The sequence below is a fragment of the Myotis daubentonii genome, chromosome 2, assembly GCF_963259705.1.
Source record: "Myotis daubentonii chromosome 2, mMyoDau2.1, whole genome shotgun sequence".
In the NCBI taxonomy this organism is placed as follows: Eukaryota; Metazoa; Chordata; class Mammalia; order Chiroptera; family Vespertilionidae; genus Myotis; species Myotis daubentonii.
The window spans coordinates 3,792,262-3,811,563 of NC_081841.1; the positions used below are offsets into that span (position 1 = coordinate 3,792,262).

The window sequence follows — 19,302 nt, forward strand, 5'->3', positions numbered from 1 at the left end:
CCCTTTCTCTTCCACATTCTCTAAAAATCAATGGAAACATATCCTCAGGTGAGGATTAAAAAAAAATAATAATAAAGAAATTATTATTATATGAAAGACACATCTTGAAAATGCCTGAAGAAAGTTGTCATTTTTTCATGGTGAAGGGGCTGGAGTCCATGTTGATGAAAAAACCTTGCTGGCTGCGGTGACTGGCAGTGGCTACAGCAGCGGGGTGATGGGGCTGGTGCCTTCCTCTGATCAGCTGGGTCACCTCCCACAAAGGGAGGCCAGACTGCGGCTTAGGCCCTATCCCCAAAGGGAACAGGTGCCGGGAGCCGGTCCATCCTTCCTGTTTCAAGGGACCTGGCATATATGGCATACGGTCCTTAATATGTTCGCTGTGTTTTAACCAAGGTCACCTCTCCGAGAAAGGTTGAATCCCCAGGTAGGGATTTTCCCCTGAAGTTAGGGAGGGAATAAAACCCCTCAACTAAGTGCCAGGCGGGTAATTAATCATTTTAACTACGAACAATCATGCTTAAGCTACATAATCTTTACTCCCTGGAATGGAGATAAGAAACACCCTAACCTTTGGAATAGAGATTGATAGGATTGGAATCAACTGGTATAAATACAGATGCAACAAGACAGCAAGAGACAGAACTCAGAACACAGAACCTACAAAGAACGTTCTCTAGAGACAGAAGAACTTCGCTGTAGAGAACATGGCAAAAGATCCTGGATAGAAACTGGCCTCAGAACCTAGAGACAGAACCTAGCGAGAGAACATGGCAAAAGATCCTGGACTGAACCTGACTACAGAAATTGACAAGAGAACCTGACTAGAACCTGGTGACTGAACCTGGCTGGAGAACCTAGCGAGGGAACATGGCTACAGAACCTCGCTGGAGATCCGAAGCAGAACCTCTCTGGAGATCCAGACCAGAACTTGGCTGGAGATCCTGGCTGGAGATCCTGGCTAGGCTGCTGATCAACTGAACACTGTCTCCGTGTCCTTCCTTCTTCGCCGACTCCGTCTACGCCTTTGGGAACCCCTGGACCTGTTGGGGTTGGACCCCGGCAAGCAGGGAGCGGGCCTAAGCCGTCACTAGGACATCCTCTGAGGGCTCCCAGTATGTGAGAGGGGGCAGGCTGGGCTGAGGGACACCCCCCCCCCCCCGCACGAATTTCGTGCACCGGGCCCCTCGTTAATAAATAATAATACAAGAATAAGTAAGAATAAGCTGTATTTCACATACTCACAATTGTAAACCTACTTTTGCTCACCTTGTGTGTGCTGATGGGTTGTACCAACATGGACCTTGTTAAGAAACATCCTTTTCTTTTCTGTAAATCTTCCTACAAGGGTTTTGAAAGTCAGAGATGGGCAGGTTTCTGGAGAGCCGACATGTTTTGATGATGGTCACCAGTTTGAATATTGTTGGTGACGGGATGAAAGCCAGCTCGCGTGGTGGCTGCCTGGGGACTGTCAGGTATGCACGGGCTGTGATGATCTCAGCTCTCCTGGCCACCAGCTCAGCGACACTGACTTGGGTTTTGTTGGTGATTTTTTTCCTCTTGCTGTAAATTTCAAAATGACAACCAGGCCCTCTTTTAAATGGGAAGTGAGCATGTGATGTCACTTCCAACTGGTTGTGAAATGCTCGCTTTCGCCTTCCTAAAAAGGGGCTGCTGAAGGGTAGGGCTGAAAGCTCGGGTTCAGCCTGTGTGTGTTGGCGAGCTGCTCACCTGCTTCCCTGACTGAGGGCTTACAGCCAGGCAGGCCTGGGCTGGGGGACTGTGGAGGGAAATAATACAATAATAAATAATAACACAAGTGCCTCGTGTCGTCGTGAACTTCAAGCTGCTGCAAATCCCAGTGGCCTCCGGGGAAGGCTGCCAGGCCACCTGACTTCCAGGGCTTCTACTGTCCCCATGGGAGCGCGCCATCTCAGTCCCTCCCCCCATTGCCCATCTCCATGCAGGCCTGCGTTCTGTGCCTTCCCAGGCCCCTCCCACCACTCCTCAGAACCCCTTCTTCACCCGGCTACCCAGGCTCGGGGTAGCAGAGGCGCTGGTAGCCACACTGTGCGTAAATAAGAACTGAACAGCAGTCCGCTGGTCTCCGCAGCCTGAGGACCGTACCCTTTTCTGCAGGAGTGGGACCCTGTTCTCCAGGAGCTTCCAGATTCACTCTCCTCCGGGGGGAAGTACGAGCATGATCAGCCAGGCAGAGACTTAGAAATGCTAAAACTGGCAGAAGGTTGGCTGGGGTTTTTGAAGACAGGGAGAAAGGGGTCGAAAATACAATAGATGGTTTTTCTGCCCCATTTCCTCCAGGAACCAGGTATTTCTGGTGTCCAGGATGAGCCACACCGTGTCCATTCAAGCCAGCAGCTCAAAGAATGAAACATTGAACACCCTATTATCCTTCCAAATTAGCCACTAGAATTTTCTCAATTATCTGTTAATTATTGACAATTTTGGTGAGCTAGTCTCTCCTTTCACATATGAGAAAAAGTGGCCAAAGCTCACCTTAGTCCTTGTCCAAGCAGAGAAGGATCTGCAACTGTGGGATCTTGGCAAACGATGCGACTTCTCTAAGCCTTGGTCTCTTCATCATAAACCGGGACAGTTATTCCTGCTTGTTACGGTGGTGGCAGTATTTGGTGGTGTAGTACACCTGTTGTGGTGTTCGGCACATAGTAGGTGCTCAGTAAGTGGGAAATAGTGTTGATTGCTATGATGGGAGGCAATAATAATCTGGCAAGTGATGACAACAAGGCAGAAGGCAGCTGTTTATACCCATGATAATCAAAGGCCTTTCGCCAAAAGTCTGTAATGTAAGATCATTTTACTATGAGTTACTAAAACATTATTATTATTTTAAATCTTTCTAGTTAGGCATCATCTACTCAAGAAAGCTGTCCCCGGCCCCTCAGTCTGCATAAGATGCCCTCCCTGGGTGCCCTAAGCCCCTCACTTCCCTCCACCATAGCCATCCCTGAGCTGGTCTGTCTCCCTCCCTGACCCATAGGCCCGAGCAGGGACACTGGCCACGTGGACACTGAGAAGCTTCAAATGGCTGTTTCGTATGTTCCTGCTGCTTAAGTGAAAGCGGGAGCTTGTCCTCTAATGATGTGGGGAGGCCTTTCAAATGGGAGTGGGATGGGCCTTCGGGAGCCTGGTTCGCATGGAGGCTGCTGGAACAGCAGTGAGGGTCAGGCTATCCTACTCCCAGAGGGTCTGGCAGGTGGGCTGCTGCCCAGAGCCCCAAGCCTCCCAGCGTCCCTGCTTCTGTCTCCTAGGTCGGCAACTACAAGCGGACCGTGAAGCGAATCGACGATGGCCACCGCCTGTGCAGCGACCTCATGAACTGCCTGCATGAGCGGGCGCGCATCGAGAAGGCGTATGCACAGCAGCTCACCGAGTGGGCCCGGCGCTGGAGGCAGCTCGTGGAGAAGGGTAGGGAGGCCCCTGCCCAGGACAGCTCTGGGCAAATCGGTGACTTCTCTGCGCCAGTTTCCTCTTACAAGGAAGTGGGCAGGAGTGCGTCTTGCAGTTCTGGGGCTGTGATTCCTTTAGGAGAGCAGCAGGGTGCTGTCGCCCAGCAGCACAGGCTGTGTGAGATTTCCTCCCCTCACAGCAGGACTGCTCTGGGGATAGCATCTGAGTCTCCCACGGATGCTGCGCTTGCCAGTTTAACGCAGAACAGCTCCCAGGGGCCCACACTGGAGAAAGCTCCATCCGAGCAGAAGCCTGGCCACTCGGCACCGAGCTTCTGGCCCTGAGAGCTGTTGCCGTGTGACCGGCCATGGAGCGAGTCAGGCGGGGCTGGATAGTGACACCCAGCAGGGCCTCAGTTGTGAATTTTATTGGAATAACAGGTTTTGCCTCCCTCCCTCCCGAGCCAAACAGGAGATTCTGGAGCTCAGTGACAGAGGCTGCTGTGGACATGGATCGTGCTCAGCGCACTTCCCAGCAGTCCAGGGGCACTTGACTGGTTCTGGGTTTCCTAGGACAGAGCGGGTTGGTAGGAGCTTCTCAGGTTCTTCTACCATGACTGCTGTCCTTGAAGGTGCCAACCAGGGCACCTGGGTCAGGGGTCCTGGAGGTCGGGGTTCAGGAGGGTAGGGCTCCCAGGGTCTGGACCAGCGGAGCGGCTGTTCATGGATGAGGCGTAGGCAGGGATGGACCCAACCCCTCAGTAAATGGTAGCTGTTGTCATTTGTTTCTGCTTCTCAGGATCCAGCTGTCGACACAATCCCTTGGTCCCTTCAGAGCTCAAGGGTCACAGAGCACTTGCCCCTCACTTTGTGGATCCTGCCTGGCGTTTCGGATCTAGGCAGGACAGGGAGCTGCAGGTTTCATAGACGCCAGGGATTAGAGGTTCCCCCTCCCCCACCAGTGCCTCTGTGTCATCGCCCAGCCCACACAGTCATTGTCCCCTGGGAGTGCCTTAAAGACAGGACCTGGAGCTTCCATGTGCATCCCCAGCTCTGCCTTTCTCCCTCCCTTACCTCATGCCACCCCACATCCTCAAAATGACAGGCCGCTTGTGAGTTTCCTTTCTGAGAACAGTGAGTGAGGTGACTCAGGCACCCCAACCCACTATCTAGAGATTTCCATCTGGCCAGAGCAGGTTCCTGCCTCCGACTCTTTCCTCCCCCAAGACAGAGCTTCTGCTCTGCTGAGGGCACAGGCCGGGCTCTTCCTGGGAGTGAATGACAGGTCCTGCCTCATCCCTGGGAGGGAGAGCGTGTGGCCCAGGAGAAGGGGCCACGGTGCTGAGGAGCCCCCCAGAGGGAAGTGTCCTGGGAGAGAGGTCAGCTCTTCCGAAGGCCCTCTCCCAACAGCCAGCCTTACACAAATTAAAACGGCAGAAATGTGAGTTTCTAAAGAGCCCAGTGACTTCAAAAAGGAAATTTATTTCATCTCTCAAGTTCCCTAGCAAAAGAATGGCCGAGCTGATTCAGCTTCAGTTCCTTATTCTTTTCATCATCCCAGGAACTGAAAAAGGAACAGCTGCTGAGAGGAAAGTATCTGAAACAACCACAAGGAAGCCTCCTGGCCAGCCAGCCAGGCTGCTGGCTCCAACTCCCTGGCAGCGGGGAGAGACTGACAGGAAGTCCCCTGGAGGGCCTGTCCGCCCCACGGGACCAGTGACCACCAGCTTCTCTCCTGTGCAGGGCCTCAGTACGGGACGGTGGAGAAGGCCTGGATGGCCGTCATGTCCGAGGCGGAGAAGGTGAGCGAGCTGCACCTGGAGGTGAAGGCCTCCCTGATGAACGAGGACTTCGAGAAGATCAAGAACTGGCAGAAGGAGGCCTTCCACAAGCAGATGATGGGGGGCTTCAAGGAGACCAAAGAAGCCGAGGACGGCTTTCGGAAGGCACAGAAGCCCTGGGCCAAGAAGCTGAAAGAGGTGCACCCTCCCGCAGCTCCCCCCTCCCTCCCCCCCCCCCGCCCCGCCCCGCAGGTCCCTTCCCCACCCCCTGCAGACCTGTGCTCCTGGCTGGGACCTGTGGCCTTAGTCCTCCCTACCAGCAGTGCTCCCCCCACACTCTCAGGAATTCCTGCGTTTGTTAGCATCAGAAATAAAGGGCCACCCCTCAAGCCATAAACCCGTAGTGGCTAACATTTACCCAAGTTCCAGATTTCAATTTAATCCTTATCAACCCATTTTACAGTCAGGACACTGAGGATCAGATACTGCTGATAGAGCTCAAAACCCACTTTATCCACTAGCAGTACTTCCCCCAGTACTGGGAATTGTCTGCTAGGGAGATTTGGGCTAGTAGAAAGGATTGGTTTAAAACTTTTTTCCCTCTTATATGTGTTTTTCTCTCAAATTTGAAAATGCTACTGAGTTTGTTTTTCTGAAAGGAGCAACCGAAGCCACTGAGTCTTGTCCAGCCTTGGCTTGCTGGAGGCTTTCAGACATACACACGCCCCTCCCCGCCCTCAGCACTTGCGGCACCCCCTGCACCCTGGCCAACCCCTTCCTCTGCGGTAGAGGTGTCACTTCCTCTCCCTCCCCTGGCTCTTCTCAGGAGTTGCACCCTCCTCCTCAGAATCACTCCCTCACCTGCGTCTCCTGGTGGGAACTACAGTCTTCCCTTCTTTTCTCTGTGTCTTGGCTTTTGTCGCCTCCTTTCTGTCCCTGGCCTCGTTTGTAATGACACTATCCCCCTCATGTGGCCGTGGTTACAAGCTCATCTCTAAAATGAAATCCATGACTGGCTCAAGTAAGGAAGCTTCCGTTAAATAAGTTATACACATGTCGTCAGCACCTATATGCGTGTGTGTGTGTGTAGGGGGGGTGCTAAATAATGGCCAGTGGGAAGTGTGGCCCGTGACCCCGCCTTCCAGCGTTACCTCCTCTCGTGTTAGGTTTCTCTTGTGAAGCTTTCTCTGCGTTTGCTGTTCTCGCTGCTGGGCATGCTCTTCCCTCACCACCGCCCCCCCCCCCCCTTTAATTCTTGCTCCATGTCACCTGGGTGGCTTTCTCCATGCCCAGCTCCACTACTGGCTTCCCATCTCTCTTCCTTGCTTTCTTCTCCTCCTTGACACTTACCACCTACTAATTTACCCTGAACTTGAACTATTTCTTATAGTTGCCTCCCCAGCTAGACCGTAAGCCCCATGGATGCCCAGGTCCTTTGTTGGTGCCATACCTCATTCTGGTGCCTAGGACAGCGGTGCCTAGGACAGCGCCAGGCTCCAAGCAGGCACCAGTCCATGTCTGTTGAATGGGGCCCTCTGTCATAACGGCGTGTAGTGATACTGAACACACAGCTCTGTCCCTGCGCTTCCCTCGCCTCTGGAGAGCACGAGCACTTCCCAGCGTCTCTGTAGCCTCGGGTGAGGATTTTGACCTTTCAGAATCCCGAGGTTCAGGAACTCCTTCTCCCTGCAGGTAGAAGCAGCAAAGAAAGCCTACCACGCAGCGTGCAAAGAGGAGAAGTTGGCGATATCGCGAGAGAGCAATAGCAAAGTGGACCCATCCCTGAACCCTGAACAGCTTAAGAAATTGCAAGACAAAGTAGAAAAGTGCAAGCAAGATGTCCTTAAGGTAAATCATGCACATCTCTTCCCGTGGTGAGCGCACCGCCTCTCCCGGTTGTGTATCTGGCACGTGGGAGCCTCTGCCGCTGCTTGGCTGCCTGGGTGGAGAGAGGGATACACAGTCACACGCATTCCTGCCCTCAGAGGGCCTCTCCAGAGCCCACTGTGCCCGCCTCAGGATTCCTGTGCTCGGGGGTAGGGTGCTGGGCAGCTGTGGTGGCTGTGGGCAGAGAGCGGGAAAGAACGCTTGTGCAGGACATGGAGGTGTGAAGAGCCCAGCAGGAACTGATGTATGAGCTGATATGGAGGGTTTTGAGGACCAAATTGCCAAAGGGCCTTGAGAGTCAGGCAAGGTAAGGAGCTTGAGATGCTGCTGACGGAACCACTGAAAGAAGGGAGGGCAGAGGTGTGGCGGACCAGGCCGTTTAGAGCGATTGCTCTGGTGTGGAAGCGAGTCCCATGGAGGGTGGAGGCTGGTGCGCTGGGCCGCAGGGAGCTCAGGGCCTGGAGCAGGAGGGTTTTTCTGGCAGCCTCAGCAGTGAGGGCCCCAAAGAGGTGTGGGCAGCGGCTGCAGGAGCTTGGGTGGTGGGGCAGGTGCTCTCAGCCAAGAAGAGACTGAACAGGCAGTGTGGCTTCTGGGTGCCATCGTGTCTTGCACTGTGAAGGGGGCTCTCCCTGCCTCCCCCTGCAGTGGATTAGGGAGAAGATCAAACAGGATATTGATGAAGGGCTCCTCAGATGCAGGTGGGCTTCTGCCTGGAAGGTCTGGTTCACAGGACTTAAACACGAGCCAGCAACTTGTGATTGAATAGTTCCCAGGAAGTGGGCTGGGCCTGTGCCTGGCCTCCAGCTTCCAGCCTCTCCGTCTGCTTTTCTCTGGGGGGGGGAGAGAGGCTGCTACTGTCAAGGGACTTGAGGGGTGCAAAGGAAATAGATCAGGGTGCTTCTTAGATGCAGGTCACAGCTCCTCACTGTGCTTATTCCTTATAAAAGTCACCCACAGCGGCTGGTGTAATATTGTCACTTGATAAGTAAGTCCAGCTGCTGCTGAATTCCGAAGTGGTGGGGAGGGACTCAAGCCATGAGGCCCGCGTGGCACAGAGCCTGGCTCGCCTCCTCTTGGTGGTGACCCTCCCTCTGTGGTGTCTGCGTTTTCTTGTAGACCAAAGAGAAGTACGAGAAGTCCCTGAAGGAGCTGGACCAGAGCACCCCCCAGTACATGGAGAACATGGAGCAGGTGTTCGAGCAGTGCCAGCAGTTTGAGGAGAAGCGCCTGCGCTTCTTCCGGGAAGTTCTGCTCGAGGTTCAGAAGCACCTAGACCTGTCCAATGTGTCCAGGTGGGTGTCCTGCTAGCCACAGAGCACGTCGCAGTGAAGTCAGCGGAAGGTTGCTTTTGAGCAAAGCTCAGTCACTGGTCTCCAGATATGGGGTGGCAGTGGGGGTCAGGTCTTCTCTTGGTGGTGAAGTTCCCCTGCCCAGGGCGAGCCCCTCTGCTGAGCCTGTCGCCACTGCTCGCAGCAGCTGGTCACTGGCCTGAGCCCCACGGCCCCATTCCGCACAATGGGGGGCCTGCTCTACCAGCTCTGTGTGCAGTACTGGGTCTATGCACGGGGCAGGCTGCGGCTCGGACTGGCTACAGTTGGTGGATTTGAAGTCAGCCCGGTGCAAGTACAGCATTTCCGGGCTGGCATGCCCTGCCCCATGACGTTCTGACCTTGAGGCCCCTTCTAAGTCCTCCCTGTCCAGACGAGCTGGCTGCCAGCTCGGTCCTAGACTTCTCAGTGGTCCTAGGCCCGGACAGCACAGACCCTCGGAGACTCAGATCTGAACTGTGCTGGGAGACTGGGAAGCCTTTTCTGCACTTCTCTATCTCTGGTCCCATGATGCCTTTGTTCAGGCAGAGGTCTGGGCAACCCTGGACATAGACTTCTGCCATCCACAGAGCAGGGCTTGTTACCAGGAAATTACGTTCCCTGTGTCTCCTTCTGTATAAAACAACAAAAGCAACAATTAATTGCACAGCTACCCTGCCACCATTTAATTCATCTTATGACAGTCTAAAGTAGGTGGCATTGTCTTGCTGCTGAGGCGGCTGAGGCTGGGTGAGGTTAAGTGACTTGCCTGAGGCCACACAGCTGGCTGGGGCAGGGCTGGGCTCCTCTCTGTGTAGCATAGCTCCCACACGTGAGTGCTTGTGTGAGTGCTTGTCCTAGGTTAGCATGCTGGCCTTGCTCAGCCCTCCAAGCCACTCTGGCCAGTAGATGGTGTAGGAGTGTTTTGGGGCTGCTGTAACAAAATACACAAACTGGGTGTTTCCCTCATCACAAGTCTGTTCTCTCTCTCCTGGAGCTGGAAATCTACGGCCCAGGTGTCGGCAGGGCAGGCTCCCCCAGCAGTTCTAGCAGGGTCTTCCTGCCGCTGCCAGCTGGTGGTGTCCGCTGTCAACCCTCGGCCTTCCTAAGCTGTAGACCAGGGTCCTCAAACTTTTTAAACAGGGGCCAGTTCACTGTCCCTCAGACCGTTGGAGGGCCGGACTATAGTTTTTAAAAAAACAAACTATGAACAAATTCCTATGCACACTGCACATATCTTATTTTAAAGTAAAAAAACAAAACGGGAACAAATACAGTATTTGTATTTGCATGTGACCCGCGGGCCGTAGTTTGAGGACCCCTGCTGTAGACCATCACCTCAGTCACATGGCCGTCTTCTCTCAAGGTGGTCTCACACAGTCTTCCCTCTCCATGGCTGTGTCCAAATCCCCCCTTTTTTATAAAAAGATGTCCATAGATTAGGGCCCACCCTAATGACCTAATTTTAACTTGATTTCCTCTGTAAAGATGCTGTGTCCAAAGAAGGTAACACTCTGAGGTGCTGGGGGTTAGGACTTCAACATCTTTTGGATTCAACCCATAATAGATGGTATTGTGCCCACTCCACGGAGGAGGAAACTGAGGTCTAGGGAGGGTAAATGACTTCCAGCCATAACGGTTAGTTTAGGAGTGACCCATAGTGACACATACTCCTGTTCCACGTGGTCAGCTTCTTGGGAAAGCGAGCTGCTGTGAGCTGTCCAGCAGGAGGCGTCCCCGCTTCTGAAGGGACGAGGAGGAACTTTTCCGACACTGGATTCTGGAGCTGGTTAAGTGGGACCACCCGGACGGTGGCCTGTGTGGCCCAGATGCCGGTGTTTTCTGTATTACCCGGTACAGGACAAAGCCAAGTTGCCCCGTGGTGATTGAAAACTGGCTTCTTAGAAGCCGGAGCTGTGGCTTCCACACGGTTGTTGATGGTGGTCGTCTGTGCATGTTGAGGCCGGGTGACCACCCAGCCGAGCCAGGGCAGGGAGGCCTGGTCCCAGTGTGAAGTCAGCTGTGGAGGCTGCAGACCTCGGTGCCCGTTGTGGCAGGCACTGGGCTGGGATGAGTGTGGCCGTCCCTGCCTTCCAAGAGTCACGCTTCTTTCTGATTTAGCTACAAAAACATTTACCGTGAACTGGAGCAGAGCCTCAAAGCTGCCGACGCGGTGGAGGACCTGAGGTGGTTCAGAGCCAACCACGGGCCGGGCATGTCCATGAACTGGCCGCAGTTTGAGGTAGGAGGAGGCTGCACCCGGGACCCCCTTGGCCCGGCCGGGGCTGGGCCCACGGGTCGAGTCATGCACTGTCTTTCTCGTTCCAACTCCACCTTGGCCTTGGCCCTGCTCATGAGGCAGCTGTTACGCAGCTGCGCTCGAAGGCAAGCGGATGTCTAATTTTGTGGGGCCTCCGGCGTTGCGGAAAGGCCTGAATCTCAAGGGAAGGTGCAGTTATGCCCTTTCTCGCTAAGAACTTTGGTCACCTGTTGACATTGGCATTTCCTCAGGGCGAGTCCCAGGAGCTGCAGGACATGCAGGCCCCCCCGACCCCCAGTTCCCTGCCCCACCTGGGCTGTCCGGGAGCGAGCAGTCACAGTGCACACCAGCCTGCGGGCCAGGGCACCAGCTCAGCTGCCTCTGGTCCAGGCCTGAAGGGAGCGTGGGCTCAGTGTGGAGCTCTTCTTCCCCTTCACACTTTTCCTTGTTTCAGACAGTAAATTGGGGTTCAGGGTTAACTGTCCTTTTTCCCCATTTTCATGGGTCTGAGCCTTCCAATGTCTTTACGTGCAAAATGCCTGGGGATCTCAGACTCTTCCGGCCCGAGGATGGGGTTGCCAGGCCCCCGCCCGCCTGCCCCGCCTGGACGGTAGCAGAGGCGGCCGTGGGCACTGGTCCTGCTCCCTGCTCTCCGAGGGCGGTGGAGCAGGGCCTCTCCCGGGAGGATGTTGGAAGCGACTCTGCCTTGGACTCGGGCGAGTGGCTTCCCCCGATTCAGTGCAGCGAGAGTCCAGGTGCGGTGAGGTCCCGCCTCACCACTTACCAGCTGTGGGGTGATGAGCGAGTCATTTGCCCTTTTTGTGACTCAGTTTCCCCAAGTCTAAAATGTGGTGTGGACAATAGCTGTCTCCTCGGGTGCCAGCTTGGCCCCATCTTAGCCTGCAGTTGCTGAGTCCTCACACGTGTGCCTGTGTTTTCTGGAGCTTCTCAAGGAAGCTTCTTCAGATGACAGAAGGGCCCCTGCAGCTGAGCACCCCTCCCCCGCACCATTTTTAGGACACCTCCCAACAGGAAGCCAAGAGCAGGCTGTGCCCCTTCCTCAGGCCCTGGGACAGAACAGGCCTGGGGCCGTTCTGAGTGGAAGGGACCTGGAGGAGAAAGAAGGCCCAGCCTCCCCCCCGCCACTCCCCCCCCCCCCCCATGACTTAGTGGGAAGAAGTGGGTTGAAGACGTGTCTTGTGCACACAGCACCCACCCCATCCCTCCCCCTCTCCTTAGGGTCGCCTGTCAGTGTCAGCACCCAAACAGCAGAATGGCCTGGGAAGGAAGACTTGACAGGCTGTCTCCTGGGGGGGGCGCGGGTCTGGGCGAGCCCCTGGGTGGCCCTTCTCTCTGCGGATCCGGGACCAGCGCCCACATGGGCGGATCGTGCTTATCTTTCTCTAATGAAATGATTTGTTTTGTTTTCCATGCCACAAGGATGAAGTAAGTTACTGTTTATGGCTAACTCATTGAATCCCAAACCTCCCGCGTTGTGTGCAGCCCCGGGGCCTGTGTGCCCACAGCCTGGCTCTGGGAGCGTGTGCTGGCCCTGCCCGCCAGTCAGGCTGGGCTTGAGCACATCGGCCGCAGGCCACCAGGCAGGACAGACTTACATCCCAAGGCCACTGAGGGGACTTGGGTTCCAGCCGAGTTCTGAGCCATCTTCTTCCAGTTGAGCAGTAGTAGACACGTGGGTGCCTGAGCTCCCACTAACTCTGTGGGAAAGTAACTGTTTCTTTCTGGGTCTCGGTTTCCGCCTCTGAGCAACTGTTAGACTTGGGATTTCTAAGATGGCATCGAACCTTAAGATCCTGTAGCTGCACGTGAGCAACGCGGGGGACGCGGTGGCGCCAAGCGCCGGTTCAGTTAACGCTGTTTGATAATGGGTGCTGTCGGGAGGGGGAAACTGCATCAGCCATGTGCGCACGTGCGTTTCTGGAGAGTCCTGCTACAGCCCCTTCCTCTCCCTCCCCTGCTCTGTGTTTTCCAGGGCATTTGCTAAAATGGTTCATTTCCTGGGAAAGAGCGGACCTCTGGGAGATAGGTGCATGGAATAGGAATAGCAAAGTGTGCCAGGGGAGGGGGCCGCTCCTGGGAGACTTGAGTGAGCACTTAGCATATCTGCCCCTTTGGTGATGCAGGGCCCCCCAGCCCGCGGTGTTATTTGCACCCCAGGGTTTTGTTTCCTTATTGCAGACGTGCTCAGGTCCAGTGTAGGGCACAGTCAGCTCTGAGGGCCAAGCCCCTGCCCGTGCCTTAGACTGATGTGGCCTCACACAATGAACTTCTGGGTTCTCTCCTTCGGTGCCTGTGCGCAGGAGTGGTCTGCAGACATGAATCGGACCCTCAGCCGGAGAGAGAAGAAGAAGCCCACTGACGGCGTCACCCTGACAGGCATCAACCAGACGGGCGACCAGGCTCTGCAGAACAAGCCCAGCAGGTGGGTGTGGGCAGCCTCCATCCCTGGGCCTCTGCACGGGCCAGGACCCCCGCCCGCAGCTTGGGCACCTAGGCGTGTCCCCAGTGGGGCTTCACAGGGTCCCCCTTGGGCCTCTGTCCAGATGCTCCCTGGGCATCTGAGCTCGGTGAGTTCTGTGGGTGCGGCCTCAGGGCACCTCTGGGGAGGGTCATCTGTCCAGCGGTGCTGGAGCTGCAGAAGGATCAGAGCGGGAGCCCTGGCCACAACATGCTTTGGGCCCCAAGTGAAGGGAGAAGCTGATCGGTGCTGGTCATGTGTGTCCCAGTGGTGCCCACAGGCAGGTGGAGGTCACATCATCTCCTTCGGGCTGCTTCAGGCATCTGGCCAGGTTTGCACTTCTCCCAGGCTGTATGCGGGTACCGGGGGGCGGGGGGGGGGGGGGGGGCGGGGGCGCGTTGTCAGGTGTCCCCTTTCTGAAATCACCTCTTTGCTAAGAGCCTTGGTTATTTCTCATTGTTTGGGTAGAAGAGGTGGCCCTGAGGTCATGAGGCCTTCTGGGCAGTGCATGCTAGACAAGGCCTGTCCTCACCACAGATTCCCATCAGATAAGCAGTGTCCCACTGCAGAGCTGTGGCCCTGGGAGCCGTGCCTGGCCGGCCGAGGCCTCCATCACACCGAGGGATGATGCATCGCGTGGTGATGATGCATCACATGATCGTGGCTTCCAAGGAAGGGTCAGCACAGGTTCCAGGGCCTTTCTGTAGCCCCAGACACTGAAGCCCCCGCCCGAACCCCCCTCCCTCCCGGGCAGACATGGCCTGTCATCTTCCAGCTGCTTTGTCACCATCTGGGCAGATGGGCGTGGTTCAGTGAGTAGAGCAGTAAGCACCATCCCCAGGATCATCCCAGCACCTGTGTGATGGGGTGGGGTGGGGAGGATGAGTTACCACCCCAGGGAGTGCCTGGGTCAAGACTGCCTTGGCTGCCGTAAAAATTCAGCTGCCCAGGACCAATCCCCTCTCGGGAAGTCAGAGAAAGGTGCCAAGGAGGGAGGAGGGCCTGGTGGTCTCAGATATGTGGCCCAGGTGTAGGCAGTGGGCAGGCTGGGGTCCAGTGCCCTTCACCAGGCCTGAAGTCGGTGAGGTCATGGGTCACTCCGGTGGCATTTGAAGCATTTCTTCCCCTCCCTTCTCCATCTCTGAGCCGTCCACCCAGAACTTTGAGTGTCTGCTCCACGCAGCCTGGACTTGGCGAGATGGGGTGCTGGCCGCTGGAGCCTGTCCTGGGACTTGGTGTCTGGCCCATCAGCTCAGAGTTACACGGGGTGCCTGGCTCTCGGGGCCTATCTTCTCTACCATCTGCCCTGCGCTCGGCACCTGCAGTCCCTGCATCCCGTCGCCCCTGGCTGCCAGCCCTCAGGCCAGGCGTGGGTCTAGTTTCTCTCTGGTCCTCCCAGGCCTGGCACACAGTAGGCAGTGGACATAGTTGTAAGATGGGTTTTCTCTCTCCACAGCACAAAAGGGGTTCTTCCTTCCTAGACAGGGCTGTTGAGCGGCTCCCATGCTGCGTTTGGAAGCTCCAGGCCCAGAAGACCCTTTAGTAGTGAGAGGAGGGGTACACTGTGCTGTGGGGTTCACAGAGCTCTGGGAGCCTCCCTCCTCTCATCAGCGGGCTCTGAGCCCCACAGGCTGAGCCCCATGGCTGTCTGGCCGGCCAGCTCCCAGGATGGGGAGGACTGGACAGAACCCCCATGTTCTCCCCCCAGGGCTCTGATGCACGGATGGAAATGCAAGCCTGTCCTCTTCGACCAGCAGTTCCCAACCTGTGGGTCGCGACCCCTTTGGTGGTCGAACGACCCTTTCACAGGGGTCACCTAAGACCATCCTGCATATCAGATATTTACATTATGATTCATAACAGTAGCAACATTACAGTTACGAAGTGGCAATGAAAATAATTTTATGGTTGGGCCACAACATGAGGAACTGTATTTAAAGGGCCAGAAGGTTGAGAACCACTGTCTTAGACACTTTGTGTGTTTACAACCAAAGTATCGCCAATATTTTGCTGAAACTACTTTCTGCTCATACAGCATATTCCTTCCATCTGACTTGTGCCTTTAGCCCCTGGCCCTGTGACCCTGCAGCTGGGAGCACCCAGGATCTCAGGGGCTGCCACGCTGGGGTCCCCTGAAAGGTCTCTCTCTCCCCATAGCGACCTTAGTGTCCCGAGCGTCCCCACACGGTCAGCGCAGTCACTGTCCAGCTACAACCCCTTCGAGGATGAGGACGACACGGGGAGCACCGTCAGTGAGAAGGAGGACATTAAGGCCAAAAAGTTGGTGAACAGACGTTTCCCTCCGGTTTTCACCTCGCTCGCTCTGTCTTTCTCCTTCTCTCTGTCCAGGGTCTCGGCCCCTTGGCACTGAAAGCAATGCATGAGGCCCGCAGGCGGTGGCCCGGCTGCCAGCTGTGGACAGTCTCTGGCTTTTCAATTTCGCAGGGAGGGGGGCACCAGTTAACCTGTGGTTGCTTTTCTCTGTCCTCCATTAACCGTAGTCAAGGCCTCTGCACAGGAAGACAGGTCGCGGGTGGCGCTGCTGGAGCTGCCGGCCCTGCCTCTGCCGGGAGCTGGTGCGGGTCTGGCAGGGAGCCTGCCGCGCTGTGATGCTGAGGGGCCGTGCTCCTGCGGAAGGAGTCCCCAGCCAGCCAGGGCCTCCTGCCTCTGGCAGCCCCATGCTCAGGGCCCCGGCTTCCCCCTTTCTTGCAGCGTGAGCAGCTACGAGAAGACGCAGAGCTACCCCACTGACTGGTCCGACGACGAGTCTAACAACCCGTTCTCCTCCACGGATGCCAATGGGGACTCCAACCCGTTCGATGAGGACGCCACCTCGGGGACGGAAGTGCGGGTCCGGGCCCTTTACGACTATGAGGGGCAGGAGCATGACGAGCTGAGCTTCAAGGCTGGTAGGTGGCTCCCCGTTGGCATCTGGAAGAATGCTGCCAACCAAGGCTGCTAAATCCCTGCTAGTTTCAAGTGTTGGGTTCCCCCACTTGAAGAGTAGCAGATGCTTGCCCGGCTGATGTGGCTCAGTGGTTGAGCATTGATCTGTGAACCCAGGAGGTCACAGTTAGATTCCTGGTCAGACGCTCGGATTGTGGGCTTGATCCCCAGTAGGGGGCGTGCAGGAGGCAGCCGATCAACGGTTCTCTCTCATCATTGATATTTCTATCTCTCCCTCTCCCTTCCTCTCTGAAATCAGTAAAAATATATATATATTTTTAAAATGTAGCAGATGCTCAAGGCCAGAGCTTAGCAGGTAGTGAGGTGCCTGTGCCTTTGCTAAGATGGGGCCTCCAGCTGGGCAAGGGCTGGGCACCACAGGCACTGGAGCAGGAGATGCTGGTCGCCAGGACCACCCAGCCGCCCCCCCCCCCCCCCCCAAGCATCTCGAGTACCGTCCCGCAGTCCCCTAGGGAAGCCTTTCTCCACTGGCCCCCTGGCAGTGCCGCCTTGCCCAGACCCGAGGGCATTGGTGTGCCCTGGGCAGCAGAGGTTCGCCTTAGGGGCGCACCTCTCACACTCTCCCTATAGCCATGCTGTGTTCCCCTTTACCACCGGCACAGCTCTGTTGCCAAGAGCTGAAACCTCGGTTTTACGGCACAGGCTGCATCCTGACCTCAGGACCCTGCGCACATTTTCTAGCCTGTGTCTTTTTTATTCTCTCTTTTATTTTTATTATTTTTAAATCTTTATTGTTGAAAGTATTATATATGTCCCCTTTCTCCCCCTATCGACTCCCTCCAGCCCACACCCACCCCCCACCCCAAGCCCTCACCACCCCGCTGAGCCCCTGGGTTATGCATGTATGTATACAAGGGCTTTCGTTAATTGCCTCCCACCCACCCACCCTCCCCCACATTCCCTCTGAGATTCCGCACTCTGTTCCATGCTTCCATGTCTCTGGATCCACTCCGTTCATCAGTTTATTTTGTTAATTAGATTCCACATATGAGTTGGGCCCAGAGTGGGGGCTAAGATATGAGGGGGTCAGTGTGTCACATGCCTGCTCACCAAGACCCCTCCGTCTTTGTCTTGCAGGGGATGAGCTGACCAAGATAGAGGACGAGGATGAGCAGGGCTGGTGCAAGGGACGCTTGGACAATGGACAGGTTGGCCTGTACCCAGCAAATTACGTCGAAGCGATCCAGTGACAGCCCAATGGGCTGGCTGGCGGAGGGGTGCGGTCCCAGGAACTCCGTTAGCCATCGGCCTGGGCAGCACTCCGGCAGCTCCAGCCGGTGGTGGCGTCCACTCCTTTTCCTGCAGAAGATGATGGTTCCATTGCTCTTGGCTTCATGGTGTCTCTTGAAGACAGACGAGCCGGTCATTTCACCTGGGACTTGGCAGCCTTTCCACAGTGCAGTTGGAGGGATCTGAGCACCGGAAGACGCAGTACACGACATCCCGTCCTTGCCTACACCCGCTCCCCGCTCAGTGTGCATGTGGCTTATCATGGATCTGAATATTCCTGGCCTGTCTTTCCGCCTCTCCTCCGCGTCTGGTGGGTTACCCTGATTCTTGTTCCACCAACTTCTTTCTCTGATGCGCTTCTCACCCGTAACTTAAATGAACAAAATGCCATTTTCTGAGGTCTTTAATTTAAGGCTGTGTACAGTTGTACTTTGTTGTACCTGTTCATCCATTCATTTAGGCCTAAGTTATGGCACAGATTGCCATATACCAGGCATGAGAGGTGGTACCTCTGCTTCCGTGTTGAGCTGTTACTTGCCCACCACTGCCTGGGGCCGCCTGGCCCATTCAGATAGGGCGTGTGAGGCGGGAGATCACAGTAGAGAATGGGAGCACGTGTGGCTGGGTTTCTACTGTGAATGTGGGTGTCAGAAATAACTATAGTACTCCCCGAAGTCTCCATATTTAAAAACTATTTCCACTCTCTTCGTGCTTAAAACTTTACTCTTGCAAATGAATAATTCTGTCAGTGATGTGGAAGGCTAAACTGAAAAGACTAGCTTTTCAGGCACAAGCACCTGTAGATCAAGACACTTTATGTGGGACTGTCATGTCCTGGTGTATCTATATATATTATTTGATATTCAGAGAATCTAAAGAGCTTGTCTACTGTTTTCATGAGATTTTAAAGGCTCTTGACAGTGGATTTAATTTGTAAACTGCTTGAAGACCGTGGCCTTGGGGCCCAGGCCTGGCTGGTGGGCTGGGTGGGCCTTCTCCAGGCCCTGGAAGTGGACACTGCCGGAGGGAAGTTCGTGCCACGGGCCAGCTGCAGGCCCACTGCTCACTCGCCTTCGTCCCTCCGTAGCAGAGCACTGCGCTCCGGGCCTCTCAGCAGCTGCGGATTCCCGTCACCGTGTCCCTCCTGAGCCAACAGAAGCTGGGCCTCACCCACAGCACCAGGGTCTCTTCGGAGTGTCCTCGGTCATCAGGGAGCAGACGTGGCAGGAAGCTACACTGTAATCAGGTGGGGAGGGGGGGAAAGCTTTTATTTTGTGTATCAGACGTTGGAGAAATGGCTGCCGCCATATAAGCTATGCATTTACTCATGTTCCAGTGAGCGCGACGTCTTGCTTGGAAGTGGATGTGTGTATGTGTTTATCTTGAAGACTTACCAGCAGAAATCCTCATTCCTTTGCTACAGATTACCAAAAATTGTCAAGTCTTTTCAGTTCAGGAGTTTCTTTAAATGTATAGTATTTTAGGGAAAAGAATCAATAAACTATTGATCTTGTGAGTGTGATGGTCTCTGTGCCATGCGTGTCCCTCATGCTCACATCAGCCCGTGGGCGTGTCTGTCGCACTTACCAGCTTGGGGGCTGGGTGAGATCCCAGGCAGGCTGCTGCCCAGGGGCCGTGTCCCCGTCCCACTGCCCCTGCTGCATCAGAGGTGGTGGAACGTGAGGCACCTGAGCCCCTCAGGGTTTCTCTTTCCCCAAAACCTGCTGCTGTGGCCTGGGCTCCCCAGTGTAGGGGCTTCCCTGAGCCCATTTCCTGAGCACCTGCTACGCTGGCCCTGTCTGCTCTTGCACCACCTGCACAGAGCGTGTCCATCTCCCAACACCTGGGAGTGGGTGAGTCTCCCCATTTCCCTTGGACACCGCAAGGAACAGGCTCCAAGGGCGACTCACCTGAGGAGGCCCAGCGGCCCGTACCCCGGGTCACATCCCCTTGAGCCCTCCAT

General features: G+C 55.6%; 1 protein-coding gene across 6 annotated transcripts in view; it reads left to right on the plus strand.

Moving 5' to 3' along the window:
• The window catches only part of PACSIN2 (protein kinase C and casein kinase substrate in neurons 2), a 115,513-nt gene extending 96,658 nt beyond the window's left edge, over positions 1–18,855 (plus strand). For 5 of the 6 annotated variants that reach the window (XM_059680795.1, XM_059680793.1, XM_059680791.1 and 2 more), the window contains 9 exons: positions 3,291–3,447; positions 5,172–5,407; positions 6,902–7,057; positions 8,213–8,388; positions 10,525–10,645; positions 12,985–13,106; positions 15,300–15,422; positions 15,855–16,051; positions 17,187–18,855. In XM_059680795.1, coding sequence (XP_059536778.1) covers positions 3,291–3,447; positions 5,172–5,407; positions 6,902–7,057; positions 8,213–8,388; positions 10,525–10,645; positions 12,985–13,106; positions 15,300–15,422; positions 15,855–16,051; positions 17,187–17,299 — 1,401 coding nt within the window. In that variant the 3' untranslated portion in view covers positions 17,300–18,855. The remainder of the gene's footprint in view (positions 1–3,290; positions 3,448–5,171; positions 5,408–6,901; positions 7,058–8,212; positions 8,389–10,524; positions 10,646–12,984; positions 13,107–15,299; positions 15,423–15,854; positions 16,052–17,186) is intronic. The other variant, XM_059680796.1, reaches the window with a different exon arrangement.
• Positions 18,856–19,302: the final 447 nt, after the last annotated feature.